The sequence below is a fragment of the Sorex fumeus genome, unplaced genomic scaffold (genome assembly GCF_029834395.1).
Source record: "Sorex fumeus unplaced genomic scaffold, SorFum_2.1 ptg000072l, whole genome shotgun sequence".
NCBI lineage: Eukaryota > Metazoa > Chordata > Mammalia > Eulipotyphla > Soricidae > Sorex > Sorex fumeus.
In genome coordinates, this window is record NW_026606129.1 from 10233456 (window position 1) to 10257913 (window position 24458).

Consider the following 24458-nt stretch of genomic DNA (forward strand, 5'->3'; position numbering starts at 1 on the left):
TTGAACTCACACCAGGTTGTTCGTGTACCAGACAAATGCCCCAGCTGCTGTGCTATTGCTCGGGACCCAAGAGGGCTTGTCTCATTAAAAAAAGGAACTGAAGACCTTTTGTGAAGGCTTTCTTTTTAAAATTTATTTTGTGTGGGGCTGGAGAGATCGCACAGCAGGGGGGTGTTTGCCTTGCATGCAGCTGACCTGGGTTTGATTCCCAGCATCCCATATGGTCCCCCGAGCACCGCCAGGAGTAATTCCTGAGTTCATGGGTAGGAGTAACCCCTGAGCATCGCCGGGTGTGACCCCCCCAAAAAAAATCCCAAAAAAGCAATAAAAAATTTATTTCGTGGTGGAGGATCCCCAAGGTAGTGTTTGGGCACTACTCCCAGCTCATTGCTCAGGGGTTGCTCCCTGAAGTGCTTCTTCTTCTTCTTCTTCTTTTTTTTTTTTTTTTTTTGCTTTCTGGGTCATACCCGGTGATGCTCAGGTGTTACTCCTGGCTCTGCACTCAGAAGTACTCTTAGCAGAGCTCAGAGGACTATGTGGGATATTGGGGATGGAACCCGGGTCAGCTGCATTCAAGGCAAATGCCTCTCCTCACTGTACTATTGCTCCAGCCCCTCTGCAGTGCTTTTCATCTCCTCCTCCTCCTCCCTGGTAACTGTCTGGTTTATTCACTAGAAGAATCTTGACTGGGGGCCTATGGGAAGACAATTCTATTCCCTGAGTTCCTGCGCGCTGAAAAAGAGACACGAACATAAAGCAGAGGAACGTAACTATAGGGCTTGAGGATAGTACAGTGGGTACGGCGTTTGCCTTGCGTGCGGTTGACCTGGGCTCGATGACCGGCATCCCCCTATGGTCCCCGAGCATTGCCAAGTGCTCTGGCTTGAATAGGAACTAGTGCGATGACCTCATGTTCTAAGATCAGGGGCCCAGCGTGATTGCGCAGCGGGTAGCGTGCTTGCCGTGCACATGGCTGACCCAGACTCAGTCCTGCAGACTTTCTTGGTGACGCTTTGACGTACCTCACCCCTCCTGAGGACAGACCAGCAGTGCTCAGGGACCCCTAATAGGGTGATGTAGATTGAACCCAGGTAGGGTGCATGCAAGGCAAGTACCCTGCTCGCTGTACTATCTTTTCAGCCTCCAGAAATTTCCGAAATATGACGAGGAATGCCTTCAAAAAGCCCAAGGATGAACATTTTGGGGCGTGTGTGTGTGTGGGGGGGGGGAGGTGTCACATTGGACAGTGCTTAGGGCTATTCCTGGCCCTGTGGTCAATAGTGACCCTCGGGCCTCACTCCTGGCCGTGCTCAGGGGAACACATGCGGGCGGAGCACCTTCCCTCCTGCACCATCTCTCCAGCCTCCCACCTTTTTAATGAAAGATGAATGGTTAAATACTTTCCCTGAACTTGGTAACAGGACAAAAGTAAATAAATAAACAAACAAGTTCGCCGGGCCACTATTCTTTTGAAGGCTCCACGCACGGTCGTAGGCAAAAACCCAGAAACGGACGCCACGAAGGGCTTGCTCCTGGCTCAGTGCTCGCTGTGCTGGCCCGATCCTGCTGGTTTTAAGCCTAGATGCAGCGCAGGGCAGCGTGCGGGGGACGGCGGGAGGACGCTCGAGCCTGCAGGGGGGCGAGGCCGGGCCGGGCCGGGGCGCGGGGTGAGCGCGGGGCAGGGGGAACCCCGCGTGCGGGGATCAGGGGCTCCGGGGGACTCCGGGGGTGGTCTCCGTGCAGCCGGGGGCCTGCGCGTGCGCGCGGGAGGGCCTGCGGGAAAGCCCACTGCAGAGCGTGGCCGGACAGACAGCAGGCGCCGGCGGCCCGGGAACGCAGGCGGCGGGGCGAGGGCTCCCGAGGCCGGCCCGTGTGCGCCGGGCGGAACCGATTGTGACGGCGCCGGTTTCCGGCCGGCGCTACAAAGGCGCTGCACGGGGGCGGGGCGCGCGCTGATGACGCGCCTCGGGGGCGGGGCCGAGCCCGGGCGGCGGCGGCGGCGGCGGCGGCGGCCAGAGCGGGCGGCAGCGGCGGCGGCGCGTCCACGGCCCCCAGCGCGACCATCATGAGCACCAAGCAGGTCACTTGCAGGTCCGTGCGCGGGGCCGGGGGGCGGCCGCCGGGATCGGATCGGAGGCCGGAGCGGACTCCGGGGGGCAGCGCCGTGCAGGGCGCCGGGGCCCCGCGCTCGGGGCGGCCTTGCATCCCCCGGGGGGCTGGAGCCGCGGGGAGGCTCGGAGGGGGCGTCCCGCGGGCGGGGGGCGCGGGGCGGGGCGGGACGGCGGCCCCGGGCCCTCTCGCCGCTGCCCCTGGGCGTCATCCTCGCCCCGGCGCCGCTCCCCGCGCGGAGAAACGACGTCAGGAGCACCTGGACGCGGCGAGAAAATTCTGGACCGAGTTTGCGTCAGCCCCCCGGGAGGCCGGTGGTTGGTTTCCCGGGAGCGGGAATCGGGAATTGACTTGCAAAGAGCCGATTTCATTCCAATAATTGGTTGCAGTGGGAAACGCCGCGTGGGGCACGGTTTCACGCGGGAGAGGGGGCTCGGTGGGCGCGGGGCAGGGGGAGGCGCCGCCCAGGGGTGACCCCGAGCATCCTAAGGGATCCCCCCTCCTCCCCAGCCCCGCTGGAAGCCCCCCGCCCTGCAGGGTGTGGCCTAAACCCCTGCCCCAGTTAGGGAGTCTCCGTGGTGTGAAGGAGAGTCATTCGCACTTGATTGAGAAGCGGCTAGATTAAAGTCTCTAAGACCCGCGAGGGAGTCGGCCACTGTTTTTGAAAGTTTGCAAGATCCAGGTGGTTTATAGTAAGTGGTGGTTCAGATTTTGGCACTTTCTTGTCCAGAGAAGATGCTTGAGGTTATTTGTGCTGGAGAGTCTATGTTTGCTCTTGCTCTCCTGAGGGACCTGCAGTTTCTGGTGGCAGTAGATTGTTTCCTGCCCAGCTATGGGTCCTGAGGTCTGTCCAGTAGCAGGGCACGTTCCAGTGGGCATCGGAGTTGGCGGCCGGTGCCTGGTGTGGGATTCTCGGTATAACGACCGGAGCCTGGTCCAGGACCTGTCCAGGACCTCAGGACTAGAGCAGAGACTTCAGCCCCGTCTCCCGGGCTCCAACCTGTCCCCAGCAGGAGCTGAACAGCCGTGCCAGCCACTAGAGTGACCAAGTACCTGCTGGGGTGGTTTTGGTTTAGGGGGGGTCACACCTGGCGGGGCTCAGGGCTTACTCCGGGCTCTGCACTCAGGGCGCACTCCTGGGGGGCTTTGGGGACTATCTGGGGTGCGAGGGCTTGAACCCAGGCTGGCCGGTGCAAGGCAGGCGCCCTCCCCGTGGTCCTGTCTCTCCGGCCTCAGTTGCTGGGCTTATTGGGGCTTCTTTGAGGTGCTCTTGGAGCCACGTGGTCTATGATCCCAGTCATCCCACTCTGCTCCCGCCCAGGAGGACTGAACCTCTGCACGAGACCACTGCCCCTCCCCCTGTCCCAGCCATTTTATTCAGAGGCGCAAGTCAGTCTGTTCTTTTGTAGACTGTAAGGCCCCCAGCTAAGTTTGGGGAATGGGAAATTAAGTCCTCTAGTTGGTGGGGCGCCCATGCAGGGCTGGGGCATGGTTCAGGGCCGCTGCCAGCAGTATTGGGCTGGCCTGGCTGGGCGGGTGAAGAGAGGGCAAATGCTGAGGCTGGTAGGGCCGTCTGGTGCTCACCTGCCCGTGCTCGGGGCTTCTGCCAGCCAGATCTGTACTCCGACCTGTTTCTCCCCAGCCCGCTTGACTGCCAGTATTTCCAGAGCTCGTAATAGCTTCTGTTTGTTTTGTTGTGGGGCCACGCCTGACCATGCTCAGGGCTTACTCCTGGCTCGGCTTAGGACTCATACCTGGCAGTGCTCGGGTATCAAACCCAGTTTGGCTGTGCACAAGGCAAGCGCCCTACCCGCTGCAACTGACTCTCCCACCTCCTTTTCAGGGTTTTCAGTATGTTCACCTGAAAGGAAAATGCATACACAGACAGAAAGCAAATAAACGGGAGGGTGTGGGAACTGCCCGGCAGGAAAAGACGCATTAAGGTGACCGCGCTTAGCAGGAGCACTGCTGTCTCTGTTCACCACTGTGTGTCATCTCCAGACTTTGGTACCCAGGGCGAGCCCAGGGCGTGATCTGGTTGGCCTGGAGGCCAGCTGTTGGGAGACCCGCCGCTTCGGGGAGCAGAGTCCCCTGGTCTGTCCTCCTGACTGGATGGACAGCACGTGCAGACTTAGCGGGCTGCAGGACATGGCATTGGTTGGGTCTGTTCATCCATGTGGACACGTGTCCCCCAGGGAGGGGGCTGGAGGTACAGCACTTCCCAGCCCTGTGTGGATGGGAGGCAGGAAGGGCTCCCCACGCTGGACATCCCTGGCCTGGCCTGGCCCCCGTCAGATGCCTGTGGCCTCTTCCCTGCAGGGGCAAGATCAGCAAATGTCCCATTGGCAGAGTCTGTCATTGGCAGTTCCTTTGTCCTGCTTGAGGCTGGTCAGAAGCCCGGGATTCCAGTTTCCGAGAGGGTCAGCCTGGAGCTTGGTGTGTGGGGTCACCAGTACGTGGTCAGAAGAACTTGGGTTGAACAGTTCTGGATTTGGGTCCCGGCTCACCGTGCCAGTGAGACTCACCCTGCCATACCCCTCCCCCACGCCCTGCCTCCCCGCTCTTTCCTTCAACTCAATAAATAACAGACACGGAGAGTGTGTGCCACGGTCAGGCGCAGCCGTGACGTGTCCCCTCTGCTCTGTCTGAGCCCGACCCTCTGGTGACCGTCATCAGGTTACAGGCAGGGAGCTGGGGCTCGGGATGTAAATCCCCAGGGACGGGGTGGCCAGGGACTGAGCTCACGTTGCAAGCCAAGCCGCCGCGTGACTCGGGCATCTTCACGTGACCGCTCTGTCCACGCGCTGTTCTCCCTGCCGCGCCTGCTCCTTCCCCTGATGGGGACGCGCCCCATGTCTGTCATGCCTGAGCATGTGGGAAAAACTGGAAAGTGAGCTAGGCCCGAGCACTCACCCCCTGGGCAGCGGTCAGCACATGCACCCAGCTGGAGCCGTGCCAGGAAGAAGCCCAGAAGCCCGTGGGAGGCCGGGCCGAGATGGATCTGGGCTGATCTTGAACCTGCCACCCTGCGGGGCTGGGGGGAGAATTGTCCTGTTTTGAACCTGCCCCTGTCAGCCCCCACATGAGCAAAGGCTGGCGGGGCCGAGGGGGGGGGGTGGGGGGGACTCAGTGGAAACCCCCAGCAGGGCCTCACGGGAGGCGGCAGAGATGAAGAGGGCGTCTCTGGGAGGCGGGTGACAGGCAGGACAGAACTGGTGCAGGTGCTTCTGTGACTGTCACAGGGTATGGGGGTGGGGCCCAGAGATGGAGGATTCAGAGGCAGGATGAGACACTTCACCCTCCCCGGGGCACCGAGGGGGGGGAGCAATGTCCTGAAGGTTCTCTGGGAGCCCCCCCCCCCCCCATGCATGCATCTCACGCATGGTGGCCGATGGCCTTGAGGCTCTCTGCAAGCTTCACATCTCTGTGTCTCTCACGCACGAAGATCAAATCTCTGGCACGAAAACCACAAGCAACAGAAGTGCTTAGAAACCAGGGAATCAAAAAACACAGTGTGAGAACAATACCCAAGGACAGTAAAGACCAGGGCCAGGAGGACTGAGCCCACCGCACGACGTGGGGGAGGGCGGTTAGGACAGTGACTGCCAGGCCATACCAGCGCTGGGCTGGGAGGGAGGAGGTCCCCAGCCAGACACGGAACCTGTCAGCAACAGTGTTGCAAACCACAGGGACCGGAGTAAAGTATCTGCCCTGCAGGACTGGACCGCTCTCAGTCAGATGGCGGGCAGGGTGTTGGAACTTTGTATGAAGGAAACCCGTCCCTGAATAACTTTGTAACTGTCTCATGGTGATTCAAGGGAAGGAAAAGTAGATACCCCAAACCTACCTGGAAGTGGAGCTGGGGACCCCTGGGGATGTTTCCAAAGGCAAAGAGGAAGAGGAGAACAGCTGGGAAGATGGGGTGTGGGGGGTCACTGCCCAGGTAATACCTCGTTTCTGCTGGGGGCACTGGAAGTCAGTCCAGTCTGGAAGGAGATGTTGGTCTGTGAACTGCACTATTCTCTGGATCTCATTTTCCCGGGTAGCGGCTCTTGCCACTTTGCCCGGCTCTTCCTGCATTTATGAATCCGCGTATCCTCGTACTTCTTGTTCTCTCAGGCCTGGCTCTTAACTAGCTAGCACTGTCCTCCCATTGTTCATCGATTTGATCGAGTGGGCACCAGTAACGTCTCCATTGTGAGACTTGTTGTTACTGTTTTTGACATATCGAATACGCCACGGGCAGCTTGCCAGGCTCTGCCGTGCGGTTTATTTTGCTAGTTACAATAAAATAGCAAATGGAATTATTTTTTTTAAAAAATAGTTCAGTTAAAGAAAATGTGTGAAAATTGTTGCATCTCACGAAGACCAAAGTCTGGGTTTGTTTGGCGGGTGGTGGCTGAGCTTGGTCACTGATGTCCCGCTGCGCCGCTGAGCCAGCCAGGCCTGTGGGACTCAGAGGCGCGCCCAGGGTGATAAAACCGGGTGATTCAGCCTGAAGTTTTCAGCACGAAGACCAGCGTGGCGCCTCTTGGCATCTCTTCCTTCTGTGAGCCGTGACTGGGCCGTGGCCATCCCTGAGGCTGTGGGTGTGAGATGCCTACCCAGGGCCGACCGGATCCCGTGAGTCTCAGTGGCTTGGTGTCTCTCATGATGCAGCTTAAAGTAGAAAATGCGAGTTTTCTTTTCCCTTCTCTCTTTTTCTTTTTTTTAATTTAAAATTTTTTAAATTTTTTTTTGTATTTTTTATTGCATCACCGTGAGCTGCATTACAAAACTTTCATGTTTTTCAGTCATACAATGATCAAACTCCCATCCCTCCACCTGTCCTTTCCCCATCCCAACCCCTCCTCCCTTCCTCATAGTAGACAAATTCCCTCTTTCTCTCTACTTATGGGCATTATGGTTTGCAGTACTGATACTGAGAGGTCATCATGGTTGGTCCTTTATCTACTTTCAGCACGTGTCTCCCATCCCGAGCGATCCCTCCAACCATCATTGACTTAGTGATCCCTTCTCTATCCCAGCTGCCTTCTCCCCACCTCAAGAGGCAGGTTCTAACTATGGAGTATAATCTTCCTGGCCTCTCTACTGTCTTTGGGTGTTAGTCTCATGTTATGGTATTTTATATTCCACAAATGAGTGCAGTCATTCTATATCTGTCTCTCTTTTTCTGACTCATTTCATTTAGCATGATACTCTCCATGGTCATCCACTTATAAGCAGATTTCATGACTTCATCTTTCCTAACAGCTGCATAGTATTCCATTGTGTAGATGTACCAGTGTTTCTTTAACCAGTCGTCTGTTCTCGGGCACTGGCTATTGTGAACAGTGCTGCATTGAACATACAGGTGCAGATGTCATTTCTACTGTACTTTTTTGCACCCCCGGATATATTCCCAGAAGTTCTGGATTAAATGGGAGCTCAATTTCTAGTTTTTTGAGAAACGTCCACATTGTCTTCCAAATTTGCAGTGACCACACACATGCAAAGCAAGTGCTGTCCCGCCATAACCCTCGCCAGTCCTTTTGGGCACTTTTTGGTGGAGATTGCTGGGGTGTGGGGGAGGGTATTTTTTTCCAGAAAGACCGTCATTGAATTTATTGCAGTGCAGCTTGGATCACTGTGTTAGAATCCAGGAACCAAGTCAATCTCCGGGGCTTGGTACAACCCAGATACACAGGCCGTTCATTGTGAATGTTTGCGTGCCAGGTACCAGAACTTGGTGCTTTTACAGCAAAAAGCATCTTTTAGGCATTTTTGTTTTCTGGCGGGGGCACACCGAGCTCTGCTCAGGGCTTCCTCCTGGTGCTGGCTTCAGGGATCACTCCTGGCGGGGCTCCAGGGAGCCCTCTGCTGGCTGGGGATTGAACTTGGGTCACTCGTCATTGTCTCTTGGGCCCCAGTGCCTTTGAACGTGCCTGTGTTGCTCATCCCTGCAGGTATTTCATGCACGGCGTGTGTCGGGAAGGAAACCAGTGCCTCTTCTCCCATGACTTGGCGAGCAGCAAGCCCTCCACCATCTGCAAATACTACCAGAAAGGCTGCTGCGCCTACGGGACTCGCTGCAGGCAAGTGCCCGATGGTGGCCCTGGAACCCCGCCCCGCGCCCCACAGTGAGCTCACGCTTGTCAGTCACCTTCTTGGCATTCCAAGAGGGACGGCGCTTCCCTTGCCCGCGGTCGACCCGGGTTCAGTCCCCAGCACCACACATGGTCCCCCAAGCCCTGCCAGGAGTGACCCCTGTGTGCAGAGCCAGGAGTCAGCCCTGAGCACTGCTGAATGTGCATCTGCATTCCCCCCATCCCCCCATTTTCTTCTTTTTTTTTTCAAATAAAGAAAAGTGGCCTCCCAGTAAACATAGTAAGATTTCCTGTGTGGCCTTTTTTTCCTGTGATGCCGCTTGAGCTCTCGCAATTTCCGTGGGTCGGCTGTCGCCCCGTCAGTGGCGAGGCCCCTGGGGTTCTGCCGGGGGTGTTTCTGTTCCTCTCCCCTCTGAACCCGTTGCCAGTCTGATCACTAGAGACTGGAACGTTCCAGACTGGCTGCAAAGCCCGTCTCAGAACTTCCTGGCACTGCTCGGGCTGGCGGCATCCGATGGGCGTTGGGAGCTGTCACCTGTAGGTACCACCCCGGCAAGGCGCAGCCCGCGGTCCGACTCGGAGCCTGTCTCCGGACCCGGTACCCTGGGCTTTCCCTTCTCACTGGACCCAGCCCTTCCTGTCGGTTCAGACCCAGGACGAGAATGTCCACTTGTCCAGTTTCACAAATGGAGCAGAGCAGGCGGGACCGTGGGGCCTGTGGGTCCAGGCCCGGGTGCATCCGTCTGTGTTCTGTTCAGGTACGACCACACGAGGCCCTCTGCCGCAGCGGGTGGTGCCATGGGCCCCGGGCCCCACGCCGTGCCCTCCCCCGGCTTCCACAGCCCCCACCCTCCCGCCAGCCATGCCGCGGCCATCGTGAAGATGAGTCTCCACGAGCCTGGGAAGCGGGAGAAGAGAACCGTGGTGCTGAGAGACCGAAGTGAGTGAGCACGGCCCCGCGAGGAGCGCTCTGGGCAGATCTCAGTTGTTGGAGTGGAGGGCAGGGGCCCCCCTGGGGTGGTGCTCGGGGATCACGCCTGGCGGGGCTTGGGGGACCGTCGGCAGTGCTGGGGGGTGAACGTGGGTCAGCCGGTGCAAGGCAAGTGCCCAGCCTGCTCCGACAGATGGTTTCACTGTGGTCCTTAAGTAGTGGAGGGGTGTCTGGCTCTTGCAGGTAGTTGGCGTGAGAGATCCCAGGCTGCCAAGTAAGGGGTGAACCACACCCGTGCCCCCACCAGAGGCTCAGGGCCGTGGGTGGCAGCCGGGAGCTCCTGGTGCGAGGGGCCCGAATACCAGCTCTAGGACTCGAAAACTTGCTCCGGTGTCTTTATTTGTAAATTTTATTTTATGAATATTTTTGTTTCTTTTTAAGCCATGCTCAGCGCTGCTCAGGGGTTAGTTGCTCCTGGCTCTGCACTCAGGAATTACTCCCGGTGGTACTCAGGGAGCATAGAGGGTGTTGGGGATCAACCCTGGGTTGGTTGTGTGCAGGGCAAATCCCTGACCCTCTGTACTGTCACTCCAGGGTTTTACTGTAGTCGATTTAAATGAACTGGCCCTTTTCCACTGTGGAAAAAAAAACCCTCTTTCCTGCCCTCATCCTCCAGTTCCTTCTGAGATGGATGCATATATGTAATTTTGGTGTCACTGGGCCATAATTCCGTTTCCCATAAATGTGTCACGGGATCTGAGCGAGCTCCATGGCAGGGTGCGGGCTCTGTCAGCATTCAGGGGCCTGGGTTCAGTCTCCATCAGCACAGGGTTCCCTGGGCACCACCTGAGCCCCACGTAGGGGACAGCCCCAATATCAGCTGGTCTGGCCCAGTTACCAGAGGAGGAAGATGTATGCCGTAGTCTGTCTTCTCCTGTTGCACTGAGTTGCTGCTGATGCTTTTTTTTAAATTTTTTTTTTAAAAGTCCCTGGGCATTGCTTTGCTCCTCTCCCTTGGCCTGCCTTTGCCATCTGCTCCCGAGCGGGGGGTCCCATGGTTCGGGACATGTGGGGCGGCACCCGTCTGGGACACACCATGTTCACCATCTCTGTACCGTGTGTTTGTGTTGAGATCTCTCTGGCCTGGCCGAGGAGAAGCCATGTCCCAGTGTGGTGGGCAGTGCGGGTGGCTGCAGCGACGCCCAGGGCAGCCCGGAGATGAAGCCGCACTCCTACTTGGACGCCATCCGCAGCGGCCTGGATGAGCCCGAGGCCGGCAGCTCCGAGGGCACCGAGCAGCTGCTGTGCCCCTACGCGGCTGCCGGCGAGTGCCGGTTCGGGGACGCGTGTGCCTACCTGCACGGGGACATGTGTGAGATCTGCAGGCTGCAGGTCCTGCACCCTTTCGACCCAGAGCAGAGGAAAGCCCACGAGAAGGTACCGGCCGCCGGGTGGGAATGTGTTCCGGGGTGCGTGAGGTGGGGCGCGTGAGTCGTGCTGCGGGCCGGGAGGGCCACGACCGCGGGCATCTGTGCCCGTGACACCCTCCTTCGTCTGGCTCCTGGGGTGTCTCGGGCCTGTTTCCTGGCCTGCGGCTGTCAGTTCTGGCTCTGTAGGATAAAGACGAGACAGGAGAAAGTTGTACTAAGTTAGAGGACAATTCAGGGTGGGTGGGCGGCTGGGCGGGTGGCTACACACTCACATTCACACACATGCACACATACACACATGCACATTCATGCGCACACCCATGCACACCCATGGGAGCAGTCCACCAGGTTGACGTGTCTCCCTGACAGGCCTCCCAGCCTGTGTCTAGGGATGTGAGGTCTCCTGTTGTGGCCTCTGGGCAGTCCGTGTGGAAGGGCCCCAGTGTCCACACTAGCCTCTGCACTCAAGGCTAGGGACTGCCGGGCCTGTGCAGGCTGCATTGACTCCCGCACCTGCCGGCTCTGCCCAGAGAGACCGGGGGCTGCTTCTTCCTTGACACGGGCGCTGCCCCCTCTGCCTCTTAAGTGAAGGTCAGTGGTTCGCTTGTTAGCGAGTGCAGAGTGGAGCAGGCCGTGTCCAGCGGCACCAGCAAGCCAGGCCTGGGCCTTGGGAACTCCTCCCCCACCCCACAGTGGTCCTGTGTGACCTTGGGGGTCCCCCAGTACTGCCTCTCGGCTGAAACGGGCAGGGCCAGGAGTCAAGCCAGCAGAGAGGGTGTCAGACCCAAGGCCGGGAGGCTCCTGGTTGCCTGGGCGTCCTGCTGGGCACTGCTGACCGGCAGCCTCACCCCCCACCCCATCCCTGCCCGCAGAGCTGCATGTCCACGTTCGAGCACGAGATGGAGAAGGCCTTCGCCCTGCAGGCCAGCCAGGACAAGGTGTGCAGCATCTGCATGGAGGTGATCCTGGAGAAGGCGTCGGCGTCCGAGCGCAGGTTTGGCATCCTGTCCAGCTGCAACCACACCTACTGCCTGTCGTGCATCCGCCAGTGGCGGTGCGCCAAGCAGTTCGAGAACCCCATCATCAAGTGAGTACAGCGGCATGCACAGCCCTGCCCCTGGCCCCAGTGAGCTTCCACTTCCTCCCTGTGGGAGCACCCTTCTGTCCCAGCCCTGATGAGCACTCACGGCACCCCAGCACGGGGCCTGACTCTCCAAGGCCCGGGCGCTTCCCCGAGAGTTCGGTTCCCACAGGCTTGGAACTCTTGGGGGGCATCTCGGAACACGGGGACCCGCGGTCCGGGGAGGAAACGGAGCGAGGCGAGGTTAAGTCCCGGCTGGAGGCGGCCTGCGGCCGTGTGGTGACTGGGCGGAGGTGGCGTCATGTCTGTGGCAGGCAGTCGGGTCACGGGGCCGGGCGCAGGCCGGAGGCAGGATGCAGGAGGCCGGGTACAAGGCCTGGCACAGCTTGGGCCTGACATTGCCAGGGATAATGCAAACCCAAGGCAAACAGTATGAAACTGTGCCGTTGTGTGGCTCAGTGCTGAAGCTCCTGCCTCTCGGTGCAAGGCCCCAGGTGTGACCCTCGCCACACACACTGCACACGCACACCCACACAGGCGCACATGCACATGCACTCACACACACACACACACACACACACACACACACACACACACACACACGTGCTCACTCTGCCCAGTTCATTTGCAGGCCTGTGCAGTCACCCTCACAAGTACTTTTAAACTTTTCCTTTGGTCCAGAAAAGCAGCTTTGATCTGCGGCCACTGCCCATTCCCACTCAGTGTTGGCAGCTGGTGTCCCCTTCCCCCGGGGGATTTGCTCCTCTGGGTATCTCACACCTGTGGACTCCGCTGTCCTCTCAGCTCCTGTGTCAGACGTGTGTCGTGTCCGTATGCACTTGGCTTCTTGGCGTGGCTCGGGGACTTGGTCACTCAGCGGTTGCTGGCCGTGTGGGTGTCGGCACCCTTGGCCGTGCAGATGCAGCTCTGACACCCGGGCACGAGTTCCTGTCGGGTTGGGTTTGGGGGTTTTTCTGGGGGAGCAGGGGGGGTTCATCCTGAGCCGCATCTCTAGAGCTTCGACTGCCCCGCCCAACCTGACTGGTCGGTCAGTCTTGATGGCCGGGTCACACTGGGCGGCCTGGGGAACAGTCTGTCCTGCCTGCCAACACTGTATCTGGCTGTGCTCGGGCCAGACTGCCACGGGTCTGAGCTTGGGTCCCTATGCGGTGGCCGTCAGACTGGCTCATCACCCCTTCTAGGCTGCTTTGTGGTTTTTTTTTTGTTTGTTTTTAAAGTTGTTTTTGCCCACACCCAGTGGGGCTTGGTTTTCACCCAGCATTACAGAGCTCAGAGATCACTCCTGGCGGAGCTTAGGGGACCCTGTGGGATGCTGGGGATTGAGCCCAGGCTGGCCACATGCAAGGCAGGCGCCCTTGCTGCTGGACCATCGCTCTGGCCCCTGGCACTGATGTTTTTCTTATGTGGGGACGACAGGGGAGCCAGGGCAACCCCTGGCAGTGCTCAGGGGCTGCACAGTGCAGGGATCAGAGTCCAGGCCCTCCCTCACAGGCGGGCGTATCTCCCAGCGCCGTGGGCTCACCTGCTGGGAGCCCGGGCTGGTTGTGGGTCAGCACCTGAGTGCTCGCCCGGCGTGTGCCTGGCGATGCTCAGGGTTTTGCCATTTCTCCTCTCCGTCTAACCTGGTGCTTATTTCAGGTCCTGTCCAGAATGCCGCGTGATATCAGAGTTTGTAATCCCAAGCGTGTATTGGGTGGAAGATCAGAATAAAAAGAACGAGTTGATTGAAGCTTTCAAACAGGGAATGGGGTAAGTGCTCTGGGCCCTGCATTCACCCCCGAGCCCTGCCGCCTCTGAGCTTTTCCTTTTCTCCGGCATCACGCTGGCTGTGGGCACACAGAGATGACCAGGGCCACAGCGAGGTGTCCTGGGTGACTTCTGTGCCGCCCCTGCAACCCAGTTTGAGGTATTAAGGTTAGCTTGTCACCTGTGGTCATTTGTTCAACAAATACTGGTCAGAGATCTGCGCGTGGACCCTGTCAGAGCCCAGGGAATCGAGCATTCGGCAGTTCCACGAAAACTTGGCCCTCTAGAGCGTGTGTAGTGAAAGAGTCAACAAGAGTAAGAAGCAGTCACGACCCAAAAATCAAGATGCTGACTCAGGGCTAAGGAATGACCTGGGCAGGGCGGGGTGAGGGCACCGTGGTTCAGGGTGGTTTCTGGGACCCTGAGGCCGCTGGAAGGGAGGATGGAGCCTGGCAGTCTTGCTCAGAACAGAGCAGGGAGCCGCTGGCCAAGATGAGTGCCGGCCGACCGGCAGCTGACCGCTGGGAGGATGTCCCCCAGGCAGGAAACCCTGTAGGGCCTGGGGCAAAGGTGGATTTGCTCGGTGTTTCCTCTGCCAGCTGCTTGGGCCAGAGAGCTGGTGCCGCCGGCCGGGAGGGCGCCCTGAGTGCAGAGCCGGGAGGCCGTGAGCAGGCTGCCGCGGAACCCTGCTTTGAGTTTGGTGCTGTAGGGTACGAGCCTCGTTGCAGTGGCCCTGGCTGTCCCTGCCACTGCATCACACACCCATCCCGAGGGCTGGGTCGCCGCACTCTGGGTGCCGTCCTGCCTGTGTCCCCTCTGCAGGCGTCAGGAAATCACGGGAGCGAGGCTCTGGGTTCGAGGGGTTGCCACCTGTCGAGTGGCTGGTTTCAGTGTTTTGGGCAGTGGTGGTAGTTTTGTGGGTTTGGTTTGGGGGCCTCAGGGCTTCCTCCTGGCTCTGTGCTCAGGGATCGAACCCGGGTTGGCTGCGTGGGACGCAGGTGCCTTATCCGCTGTGCTATGGCTCCTCCCCACCTTTCCAACTCACAGCATCTTAGGCTCACTGAGGTGAAACGGGGCTTAACCCCAGCCCGGGTCAAAGGTGATGAGTAGCTGAAACAAGAAGCAAACGGGGAGACATTAGACTCGGGGTTCTGGCCCGGCGAGTGAGGATGGTGGGGTTGGGCTCTGAAGTGCCTGTCGGGATCTGAGCCCGCGGCTGCCTTTCATTCACACGTGTCCACGCCATTTCCTCACTGCAGCCTGCCCTTGGTGGCTGACGGCCGTTCCTCTTCCACTCTGGCCTTGGCTTAGATTGTGAATGCAGAGAGGCTTCACGGCCGCATGCTTTGCCATCGGTTGTGGCCACTGGGCCACATCCCCCAGTAGCCTGGTAACCAGGATGGGAAAGTCTCCTGACCGCTCCCTAGGTGTGTGCCCACCCAGTCCTGATGGCCTTTGGGCCAGGACAGACAGGCTGTGTTCTGTGCGGTTAGCCCGAGTCCCCTGCACTGTGAGGTCGCAGCGGTGCTCGGGTCCCAGCTGTGGAGGGCAGGAGCTCTTGGATCCAAGACCCTCCCATCCGCCCGGGGCCCACCCCTGAGTGCTCCCGATCCTTCCCCACGTTCTCCGGCAGGTCTCCGGGTCTCCGGCTGCCTGGTGCAATGCTGTCCCAAGGCGTTTTTTTTTTTTTTTAAAGACTCTTAAAAGCTGTTTTCCTTTCAGCTCCCTGGCAGCATTTTGCTGTGATCATTTCTGAGATATCGGTTGTAATTGAAATTTTCATGCATCATCTCTGAGGTTGGCACCAAGATTTACTCTCTACTCTGGCTTCCAGTGGTTTGTTACTTTGCCCTCGTGCTTCCACACATTGTTTTCTCTGAACATGTGCTTATGTCGTTCCCAGAATCAGGGACACTTGGGGCATTGTTTTGTCAATTTTTTCTCTCCTGGTATTTTCCTTTTGGAATTCTCAGTCACACGTGACCAGCATGGTGATACCGTGCCGTGGAGCGCAGCTGTTTATTCTTTTCTGACTCGGTCTTTGTTCTTCGTAAGCATTTGTAGTGGCTGTTGAAATCCGCACCCTCAGACATGAGCTGTGCTGCTGGTCTCACCTCGCAACGGCTCTTTTTTTTTTCCATTTTTGTTTTTGGGTCACACCCAGCCGTGGTCAGGGTCACTCCTGGCGGCCAGGTGTGCATCTGGGGTGCTGGGGGTCATACCCAGGCAGGCAGGGTGCGAGGCGTGCGCCCTCCTGGGGCTGCTCAGCTCTGCACCCGCTACATGGGTGGTTTCCTCACTGCAGTTCACGCCGCTGGCCCGGTTGCCCGAATGTCAGTTAGTAATAGGGGAGTCTAGTCCCCAGACCAGCATGCAGGGGGCATCTTTGTTCTCCCCTTTGCTTTCTGATCCCTCTCTCCCCTGGCGGAGCGGAGGAGGTCTGGATGCCCTCCAGCAACGCCCAGCAGTGAGGCCAGTGATTGGTCCAGTGAAAGGGCTCAAGAAGGCTGGAGCGATAGAGCAGCGGGGAGAACATTTTGCCTTGCACGAGGCCGACCCAGTTTCAATCCCCGGCATCTCATAGGGTCCTCGGAGCACTGTCAGGAGTGATTCCTGAGTGCAGGGCCAGGTGTGACCCAAGGAAGCCAAAAAAAAAAGAAAAAAGGGCTCAAGAATCTGAGGCTGTCTCGGCCCAGTGGTTGACAGCACCTGTCAGTGTTTGGGGGACCGTGTGGCGCGAGTCTAGTCCGGGGTCCTGCACATGCTGGACATGCGCCCGAACTGCCCTTCAGCCTCCTTTGTGAATTAAAAACTAGGGGTGGGGGGAATGGGCCACACCCAGTGCCTCCTGGTTGGCTCTGCACTCACAAATTACTTCTGGAGGGGGTTGTGGGATCAAACCTGGGTTGGCCTCATACTAGGGATGGCTCCGACCCAGTTTTGTTTTTTGAATCTTCAGTTGAACTGCCTTGATTTGTGGGGGTGCTTTTTAAACAAAATCCCTACATGCTCCCTGAAAATCTACCTTTTTTTACATTTTATTTTCATAAAGTTGTTCACAATAATACAACCCGGAGGCAGTTCATAGAAGGGCGGGGAGCGGGGAAGCGGGGGCCCAGTCCCGGCCCCTTTTTTCAGTCACTGGCCCCGCATACCTGGGTTTTTCAGAGGATTTATTCTTTTGCATGGGGGGCCCAGGACAAGCCTGTGAAGGTCGGCCGTGAGGGAGGCAGCAATTGGGTCTGGAGTTTGGGGGCTGCCGGGGTTCCTTTGGGGCAAGCAGAGAGAGGACGCCTGCTCCTGTCTGAGGCACCTGGTGACAAATTAACCTTCTTTAGGTACAAAAAACTCCCAGCTACATCTGAGGCTATGGTTGTCGTCCCCGCCTCAATTTTCCAGTTTCTCCAGTTGCGGGGCAGAGCTAGTATCTCTCCCTGCTTCTTCCTCCGCCCCCTGTCTCCTCCTCACCAGAGTCCATTTGCCTTGATACCAGGCTCTGGGTTAGCAGTTTCTTCTCAGAGAATGACCCTGGCATTGTAATCTTACATAATGGCCCTTTTCCAGTGCCTTCCAGCCTTTTAAAGTTCTTGTGTCTGCAGGAGAGTGGGTTGGTGAAGTGGACTCATCTGTACTGTAGCAAAACCATTACCGTTTATAAATGGTTCCTTTAAGTTGACTGGCAATGCCCAGCACTCCCTGTGAAGTGCCACGTGCCCACCACCAGAGGGCAGGAGTGAGACTGTAGCGGGACCTGGGTCCTGCCTTTGCTTTTGGGTCTTTCCTGGACTTGGTGTTCGCTGATGAGAGCGACATTAGGCGTCCGTGGACGTGCCTGACAGGCTCTGTGGTACTGGTTCCTACCAGCAAAAGCTCCATGGGAGACAAGACTAGAAAGACTGTCTCACAGGAAGGTGCAAAAGCACATTTAGGACACGATGTTCTGGTGACAGATTTGCTACAAGACACCTGGGCCAGTCTGCAGCACGAATGCCCTGTGTGGTGTGGGGTGAGGTGGGCCCAGGGGAGGTCAGGCCAAAGTGAGTCGAAGGTGCTGAAGTGCTGGACTGCCCGAAGGTCCCGAGGGGCAGGGTGACAGGGAACGCCACCAGGACCTGTGGGAAGTGACGCCCTTGGGGCCCCTTGGTGATGGGGTTCCAGTGAGTGTGCGGGGTCTGGGTCAGCGGGGCACCACACGCCTCTTCGTGGTCACCAGACTCAGCAATGGAAAGAGAACAGTTTCCTCGAGTTGGGGGGAGTCACTTCTGGACGCGGTGATTTGGTGTGGGGAAGGCATCTTTGGAAGAGCCACTCGGAGCCCAGGCCGGGTCTGGCCCCCTTCCAGGCCTACTGGCCTCCCACATCACTGCTGGCCAGGAGCAAAGGAAGCATTGGGAGGAGGATGGGGGGCTTCAGCCGAGGGAGGTAGCCCCACTTCCAGACATCTGGAGGCCGGACAGCGAGCCGAGTCCCCTGAAGGAAACTGGGGTGTCTAGCATGTCAGTGGGGATGTCTGCCTGCATATCCTGCGTCCCTGAGCCTGTGTCCCCAGGGCCTCTGTCCAGCACCCTGACCTGCCTCTGGCATGCAGGGCAAGGTTTTTCAACCGCCCTCTCAATTTTCTGCCTTTCAGGAAAAAAGCTTGTAAGTACTTTGAGCAGGGCAAGGGGACCTGCCCGTTCGGAAGCAAATGCCTTTACCGCCACGCGTACCCCGATGGGCGGCTGGCAGAGCCCGAGAAGCCCCGCAAACAGCTCAGCTCCGAAGGCACCGTGCGGGTAAGGAACCTGGTGGGGGAGGTCCAGGCGGCTCTAGGGGCACCGATGGGGGCGGGGAGTGGTGACCAGACGGTGCGTTTTCTGCCCTCGCAGTTCTTTAATTCCGTGCGGCTGTGGGACTTCATTGAGAATCGGGAGACCCAGCACGTCCCCACCGCAGAGGACGGCGACATGACAGAGCTGGGGGACCTCTTCATGCACCTGTCTGGAGTGGAGTCGCCAGAGTCCTGAGTGGGCCCAGCTCCCCCCCAGCCCAGGGAGGAGGCGTGAGAGCCCCGTGACAGCAACCTGAGGAGGCGCCTCTCAGTGAGAGGCTTCCTCCACCGCAGCCGCCTCACTCCCCACGCACGCACGGGAGGCGACGGCTATAAATGACCTAACCAGTAGCAGTGACTGTCGTAGTTGATCCGCGGGCGGCCGGGGGCGCAGCAGGGAGTCTTGGCTCCCAAGGTTTGCAGCTGCCCCCCCACCCCCAGCACATTCATTTCCTGCAGAGAGCCCCCTGCAGTTTCCCAGCGTCTACACCTGCATGGCCAGCAGCTGGCGCTCCAGGGGCCCCCACTGTGCCCGGAGGGTGAGGGGCCAGGCAGCGCAGCCCCTCACCTCTGGGGGGGCCCAAACTGGAGGAGGCCTGGGACTGTCCTCAGCAGCGTGCGTAGCTCACCGGAACGCCTGACTCGGGAGGGCGTCTGGCTCTGGCCGCGGGCCGAGTCAGTGAGGGGCGGCGAGGTCGGGCCGGCCCCCTTCCCCTTCAGGCGCTCCAGATACGAATGGTGGAGGTTCTGCTGTGCGGCCGGTGTCACTTCTAAAAGGAGGAAACAGCCATTAACCTACATTTAATTTATTTTATTAAAATAACATAATTGAGGACCGTCAGATAACTGTATTTTGTCAGGCGCAATAAAAACAATTAAAACCCAGATCGTCCAGAAAATCTGTCCTGCTTCCCTGCGCACGCGCGACTGCTGCAGCAGGGCCAGCCCTGCCCCATGGGGGCAGCTCCTGGAAGACATTAGGGGAAGGTGGGACGGGGAGGGGCCCGGGCCCCTTCCAGCAAAGCACTGGCGACCTCTGCGGAGGGCAGCACCCCGAAGTCCAGTTCCGTAGTACCAAAGCAGCTCCTGCAGGCGGCGGGACAGCAGTCCGGGGCCGTTTGGTGCGTTATGTGCAAAACACCGACTTGGCGCCAACCAAAGGCTCGAGGCGAGCAGACTCCAAGACCACACGAGGGTGCGCCGCCCGCTGCCGCGCACGTCCCACCTCCGAGATCCTCCGCCTTGGCTCACATCTGGCCTCCAAGCCCCGGGCGCGCCTGGAGGAGGCTCAGCCTCCGGGCACGGGCAGGGCGCCCGAGCAGCGTCCTTGACCCCGAGCCGGAGGGTAGGAGGAAAAGGCAACGTGAAGTTAAGGCCCCAGGAGGCAGGAGATCTTAGCAGCAGCTTCCCGGCCCCGCAAGAAGGGAGCCGAGAGTGGCGCCCACCGCATCCCCGTGCGCTGCGGTCAGCTAGAAGACGGGCAGTCTTGGGGACGTGGTCAGCGTGCAGGCGTTGATGTCCTCGGTGTGGGCCGCCCGGTGCAATGACGGCTCCGAGGCGCTCCGGTTGATTTTGGGGAGGGAGTGCTGGAGCAGCTCGATGGAAGACAGGATCTGCAACGAGGCCACATGTGGCTGCCCGGCCGGCCGGCCGGCCGGCCGGCCCGCCCGCCCACCCGCCCGCCCGCCGCGCTCCCAGCCCTGCGCTCTCACCTGCGGGAAGAGCGGCCTCTCCTCCTTCACCTTCTTCACGCAGTCGGCCACGAGCCTCTTCATGGCTTTGGGGCAGTTCTTGTAGAGCTTGCTGAGATCCGGGGAGGCGTACCCTCGGCCCACCATGAAGATGATCTGGGGCACGGGACAACAGTGACAGCCACCCGCCTGCCCGCCCGCAGGAATCTGGGGTGCGGGACAGCAGTGACAGCTGCCCACCCGCAGGAATCTGGGGCCTGGGACAGTGACAGCCGTACCTGGTCGCGGTTGTTGATGTGGGCGTAGGGCAGCTCGCCCGTCATGAGCTCGTACAGGACGATGCCGTAGGAGTAGACGTCCGACTGGAAGCTGAACGGGTTGTTGTCCTGCATCCGGATCACCTCTGGGGCCTGCAGGGGCAGAGCGGGGACGTGGCTCCTTCCTGGCTCAGCCCCGGGGGTGGGGGTGGGACTGACACGGGGGCAGGTGTCGCGGCTCACCATCCACAGAACAGAGCCCGTGGGCTGCTCCACCTGCTGGGACCCGCTCCAGCGCGACTTGACTGTCGCCAAGCCAAAATCTCCGATTTTCACCGTCAGGCCTTCGTGGAGAAATATGTCTCGATGCTTGTTAAGGGCTCTGGCATACGGGAGGGGCCGCGGGCGGGCATTCTGCTAAGTGTCTTCATCTCTCCCCTGGGCTTGCCAGGGGTCCAAAACTGGACAGTCCCAGCCCCACCAGGAGCAGCTCCCTAGCACAGAGCTGGGAGTACCCGCTGTGGGGAGTGGGGTGGGGGGTGGGGGTCCCAGACTCCAGCTGTGGTGAGAAAGGCATTTTCCCCACTCGGGGCACAACCTGGCAGCCGGGTGAGCCCTCCCGCACTGGGCGCAGACAGCTGCCCAGTGACTCCGTCCAGCTGGCCACTATAGAGCCAGTTCACATGATGACCAGTGAACCCCACCACTAACAAGGCGCCTCATTCCTCAGTCACCGGCCCGAATAGGCCACGCCCCAAATCAAGGTCCCTGTCAGCCCAGCAGTGGCCTGCAGTGAGCTTCCATCTGTCCCTGCCTTACTGTGGCAGTGGCCACCAAGCACTGAAGACTGACCAGAATCACTGGACAGAAACTAGAAACACATACTGACCACAGAGTCCCCCCAACCTAATTAAATATAATAAACAGTGCTGGAGAAGTCAGCCTACTTCAGGCCAAAGACCCCCAAGGCCCTTCTGCTGACCCTGACTCCCAGCGAGCAGGCCAAGGATACTGTTGGATTTCATGTCTCTGTGGATGATGTTCTTGGCGTGCAAATAGCTGCGAAGGGAAAGTGAACGTATGAGATGCACTTCAAGGCCCTGCGGAGGAAGCAGTTCCTCGGTGCACACAAGGGCCATGTGTCCGGGCTCCCAAGACAGGTGACCGCGCCCTGCCCTGGGCTGCTGCGGGCTGGCCCACACCACACCTTATCCAGAGGGGAGGCCACAGCACAAATGGGGCGACTGATGGCAAACACTGGCTTGCCATCAGAAAGTAATCCTACCCGTCACCTGATCAAACGGACTCGATACAGAGCAGGGAAGCACTCGGCCTCTCAGCGCAGATGCACACCTCAGACACACCAGTGTCAGCGCTGTGAGAATGGCTGACTTAAGGGCCAGAGGGAGCATGGCATCTGACTGAGGGGCCAGAGAGAGAGCATAGCGGGGAGGGTGCTTGTCCTGCACGACGCCAACCTGGGTTTGATCCTGAGCTTGGTTATATGCTCCCAAGCTCCGCCAGGAGTGAGCCCTGAGCACAGAGCCAGGAGTAAGCCCTGAGAGCATAGCTGGATGTGGCAAAGAATGATGTGAATTTAGACGGTGGTGGGTGCAGAGTTTCTGAATATACTCCACTGGCTTGCACATGTACAATGGCTGGATTTTACGATGAGAATCGAATCCTACATTTTCTTAACAGTCTGGTTAGTCATTAACCTACAGAATTCAGATTCCAGACCAATTTTCAAGGCAGCTCTGAGACTTCCTAGGCACTTGCTGCTTTGGCTTCACTGACGCCTGCACGGAGAGCTGCTCCCCCCCAGAACGGGTCCTGACTGAAACTGTGGCAGCCTCCGGTGCGAGCACAGTGTGTCCAGCGGGGGAGCAAGGGGTGCAGCAGGTGCCTGCGGGAAGCTGATCCCTGGACCCTTCCCCTGGCTGAGTGACGCCCACCGTCCCCGCTCAGGGCCTCGGCACCGCCCACTCACTCCATGCCCTGGGCCGTCTGCCGCGCGATGTCGATCAGCTGGAACATCTGGAACTTGGTCTCCTGGACGTGCAGGTGTTTGTAGAGGCTGCTGCCCTCGCACCACTGGGTCACGATGGCCAAGTTGTCCTTGGTCATGTAGCCCATGAAGAGCAGGATATTCACGTGCCGAGTTTTGCTGGAGAAAGCGGAGAGAGAGAGAGAGAGCGTGCAGGCGCGTCAGCCCATCTCGTGCTGGCCACTCAGACCTGCCCACGGCATTTCCCGACGCCCCCTGGCCTGCGGACAGGCTCGAGAGGGAAAGGTTTTCAAGCAGAAACAAGTCCGCTCAGATGAGTTCTCCAAAGCACTGAAGCCGGAGAGAGCGCCTGGCATTTGGGTCAGCTGGTGCTGAGCCTGTCACCCGAAGGAGCCCGGCATTCCCGGGGCCAAGGATGCAGCCGTGCTTACCGCAGCACAGCCACCTCGTTCCTGAAGGCCTGGAACTGCTCTGGCGTGGGGTCCACCACCTTCAGGATCTTCACTGCAACGTCCCCTGCAAAGAGGCCAGCAGCGCCGTCAGACCCGGTCTGCACCCAGGTGTCAGGCACCCATGTGTTGAGGAAAATATACCAGAAGTCACGCAGATTACTTACACAGATGGGACGAGGGTCTTTTTAAATGACTAAAGTTGACAAGAGAGTGAAAAGGGTGTACTACTACCTATAAAACCCCACTCACGGGGCACAAAAGCAGAAATGTTATCTGCATTTCTGTTTAATGCAGCACTATTCACAAGAGGCAGAATCTGGAAACAACACGAGTGCCTGAGAACAAACGACTGTGGTTAAAGAAACTATGGTACGTCTACACAATGGAATATCATGCAGCCACCAGGAAAAATGAAGTCAGAAATTTGCTTATAAATGGATGGACATAGAGTATCCCGAGTGAAAGGAGTCAGAGCGCAGCACAGACATAGAATGATTGCACTCATTTGTGGCATGTAAAAAAACACAAACTGAGACTATGATCCAAGGTCAGCAGAATCACGGGCCAGGAGGGCTGGTCCATGGCTGGAAGCCTACCACAAGTGGTGGGGATAGGGCAGTTAGGGCAGACCACTACAACAAGGAGAGTTGGAAATGATCACTGGACAAGAACTGAATGCTGAAAGGAGGTAAAGGGACAAACACGATAATCTTTCAATAGCTGTATAGCAAACCATAATGCCAAAAGGGGAGAGAGAAGAGGAGGGAGAGTGCCTGCCAGAGTCAGGCAGGGGGGCGGGACTGGGAGGGAAACTGGGGACATTGGTGGTGGGAAGGGTTTGGAACATTGTATGAAACTCAATCACTAACAACTTTGTACCTATATCTCATAGTGATTCGATAAATAAAATTAAGAACAATTAAAACCACTGACACTGGACTGAAGAGTGGGTAGGGCACCTGCCTTGCTTGCAGCTGACCCAGGTTCAATCCCTGGCACCAATACTGTCCCCCGAGTACTGCCAGGAGTGATGCCTGAGCACAGAGCCAGGAAAAAGCCCCAAGAATCACCGGGTGTGCGGTGCTCAAAACACAAAAAAACAAAAACACAAGCACAGCCTTGAACAAGCTTCTCATCGATGCCTACGCAGACAGCTGGCTGACGATGTGGACACTTATGTGGCTAGAAAATCCTGCCAGTGCACCAGAACGGAAGGCGCTCAAAGGCGGACTGTGCGATAAAAGAAAAGGACGAGATGGGGCAGGCTGTTCTGCCGTGTGCTCCAAATTTCCCAACAATGAATTTGCTCCGTTCAGCCTTCCTGTGAGCACAGCTGGAATGGTGAATAGTGCCTGGTACGTCACTCTGTTCCTCCTTCCAGAAGCTTCTCTGAGAACCTCTGTCTCACCTTTCTTGTTTCACTTTTGGGGAGCATCGACTAGTAAGAGATGATTCTACTGACAGGGCCCCAACTGTTGCCCTGTGACCCTTGTAACATCTGAAGTTACCGTGGACACTGAACAATGACTCCCAAGCTGGCTCCCCTCTGAGGAGGCACTTGATGCTACCGAGACCGTGGGCGCAGGGTGGCGGCCACCTGAGAACCAGCAGACAGCCCCCATGCCACGGCCCTGGGACTCAGGAGGAAGACACGGTCACGTCCCATTGCTCATTCTGGAACCTGAGCCAAGAAAGGGGTGTGGGGGCGGGGCGCGCAGGAGGAAATCTCAGTGCAGGGAGGAGGGCGAGAGGGTTCCTGAAGGAAACAGGGTGAAAAACAACCAAAAGATCTCGCTGAGCTGGACAGGCTGAGCCAAAGAACAGCAGGCGAGGGAA

General features: G+C 58.4%; 2 protein-coding genes across 5 annotated transcripts in view; one reads left to right on the forward strand and one right to left on the reverse strand.

Annotated features, from left to right (window-relative positions):
* The first annotated feature begins 1976 nt into the window (after positions 1–1976).
* MKRN2 (makorin ring finger protein 2) lies at positions 1977–19099 on the forward strand. The gene is made up of 8 exons (XM_056129366.1): positions 1977–2091; positions 8055–8183; positions 8954–9135; positions 10259–10563; positions 11429–11643; positions 13297–13407; positions 18035–18179; positions 18273–19099. The coding sequence occupies exons 1-8, from the start codon at positions 2066–2068 to the stop codon at positions 18408–18410; spliced, it is 1251 nt and encodes a 416-aa protein (XP_055985341.1). The 5' UTR covers positions 1977–2065; the 3' UTR covers positions 18411–19099.
* RAF1 (Raf-1 proto-oncogene, serine/threonine kinase) overlaps positions 19033–24458 on the reverse strand; it is a 55316-nt gene continuing 49890 nt past the window's right edge. For 2 of the 4 annotated variants that reach the window (XM_056129362.1, XM_056129364.1), the window contains 7 exons: positions 22602–22686; positions 22153–22329; positions 21175–21221; positions 20406–20524; positions 20184–20315; positions 19927–20061; positions 19033–19827 (listed from right to left, as the gene is read on the reverse strand). In XM_056129362.1, the coding sequence (XP_055985337.1) occupies positions 19684–19827; positions 19927–20061; positions 20184–20315; positions 20406–20524; positions 21175–21221; positions 22153–22329; positions 22602–22686 (839 nt within the window). In that variant the 3' untranslated portion in view covers positions 19033–19683. The remainder of the gene's footprint in view (positions 19828–19926; positions 20062–20183; positions 20316–20405; positions 20525–21174; positions 21222–22152; positions 22330–22601; positions 22687–24458) is intronic. The other 2 variants (XM_056129363.1, XM_056129365.1) reach the window with 1 other exon arrangement.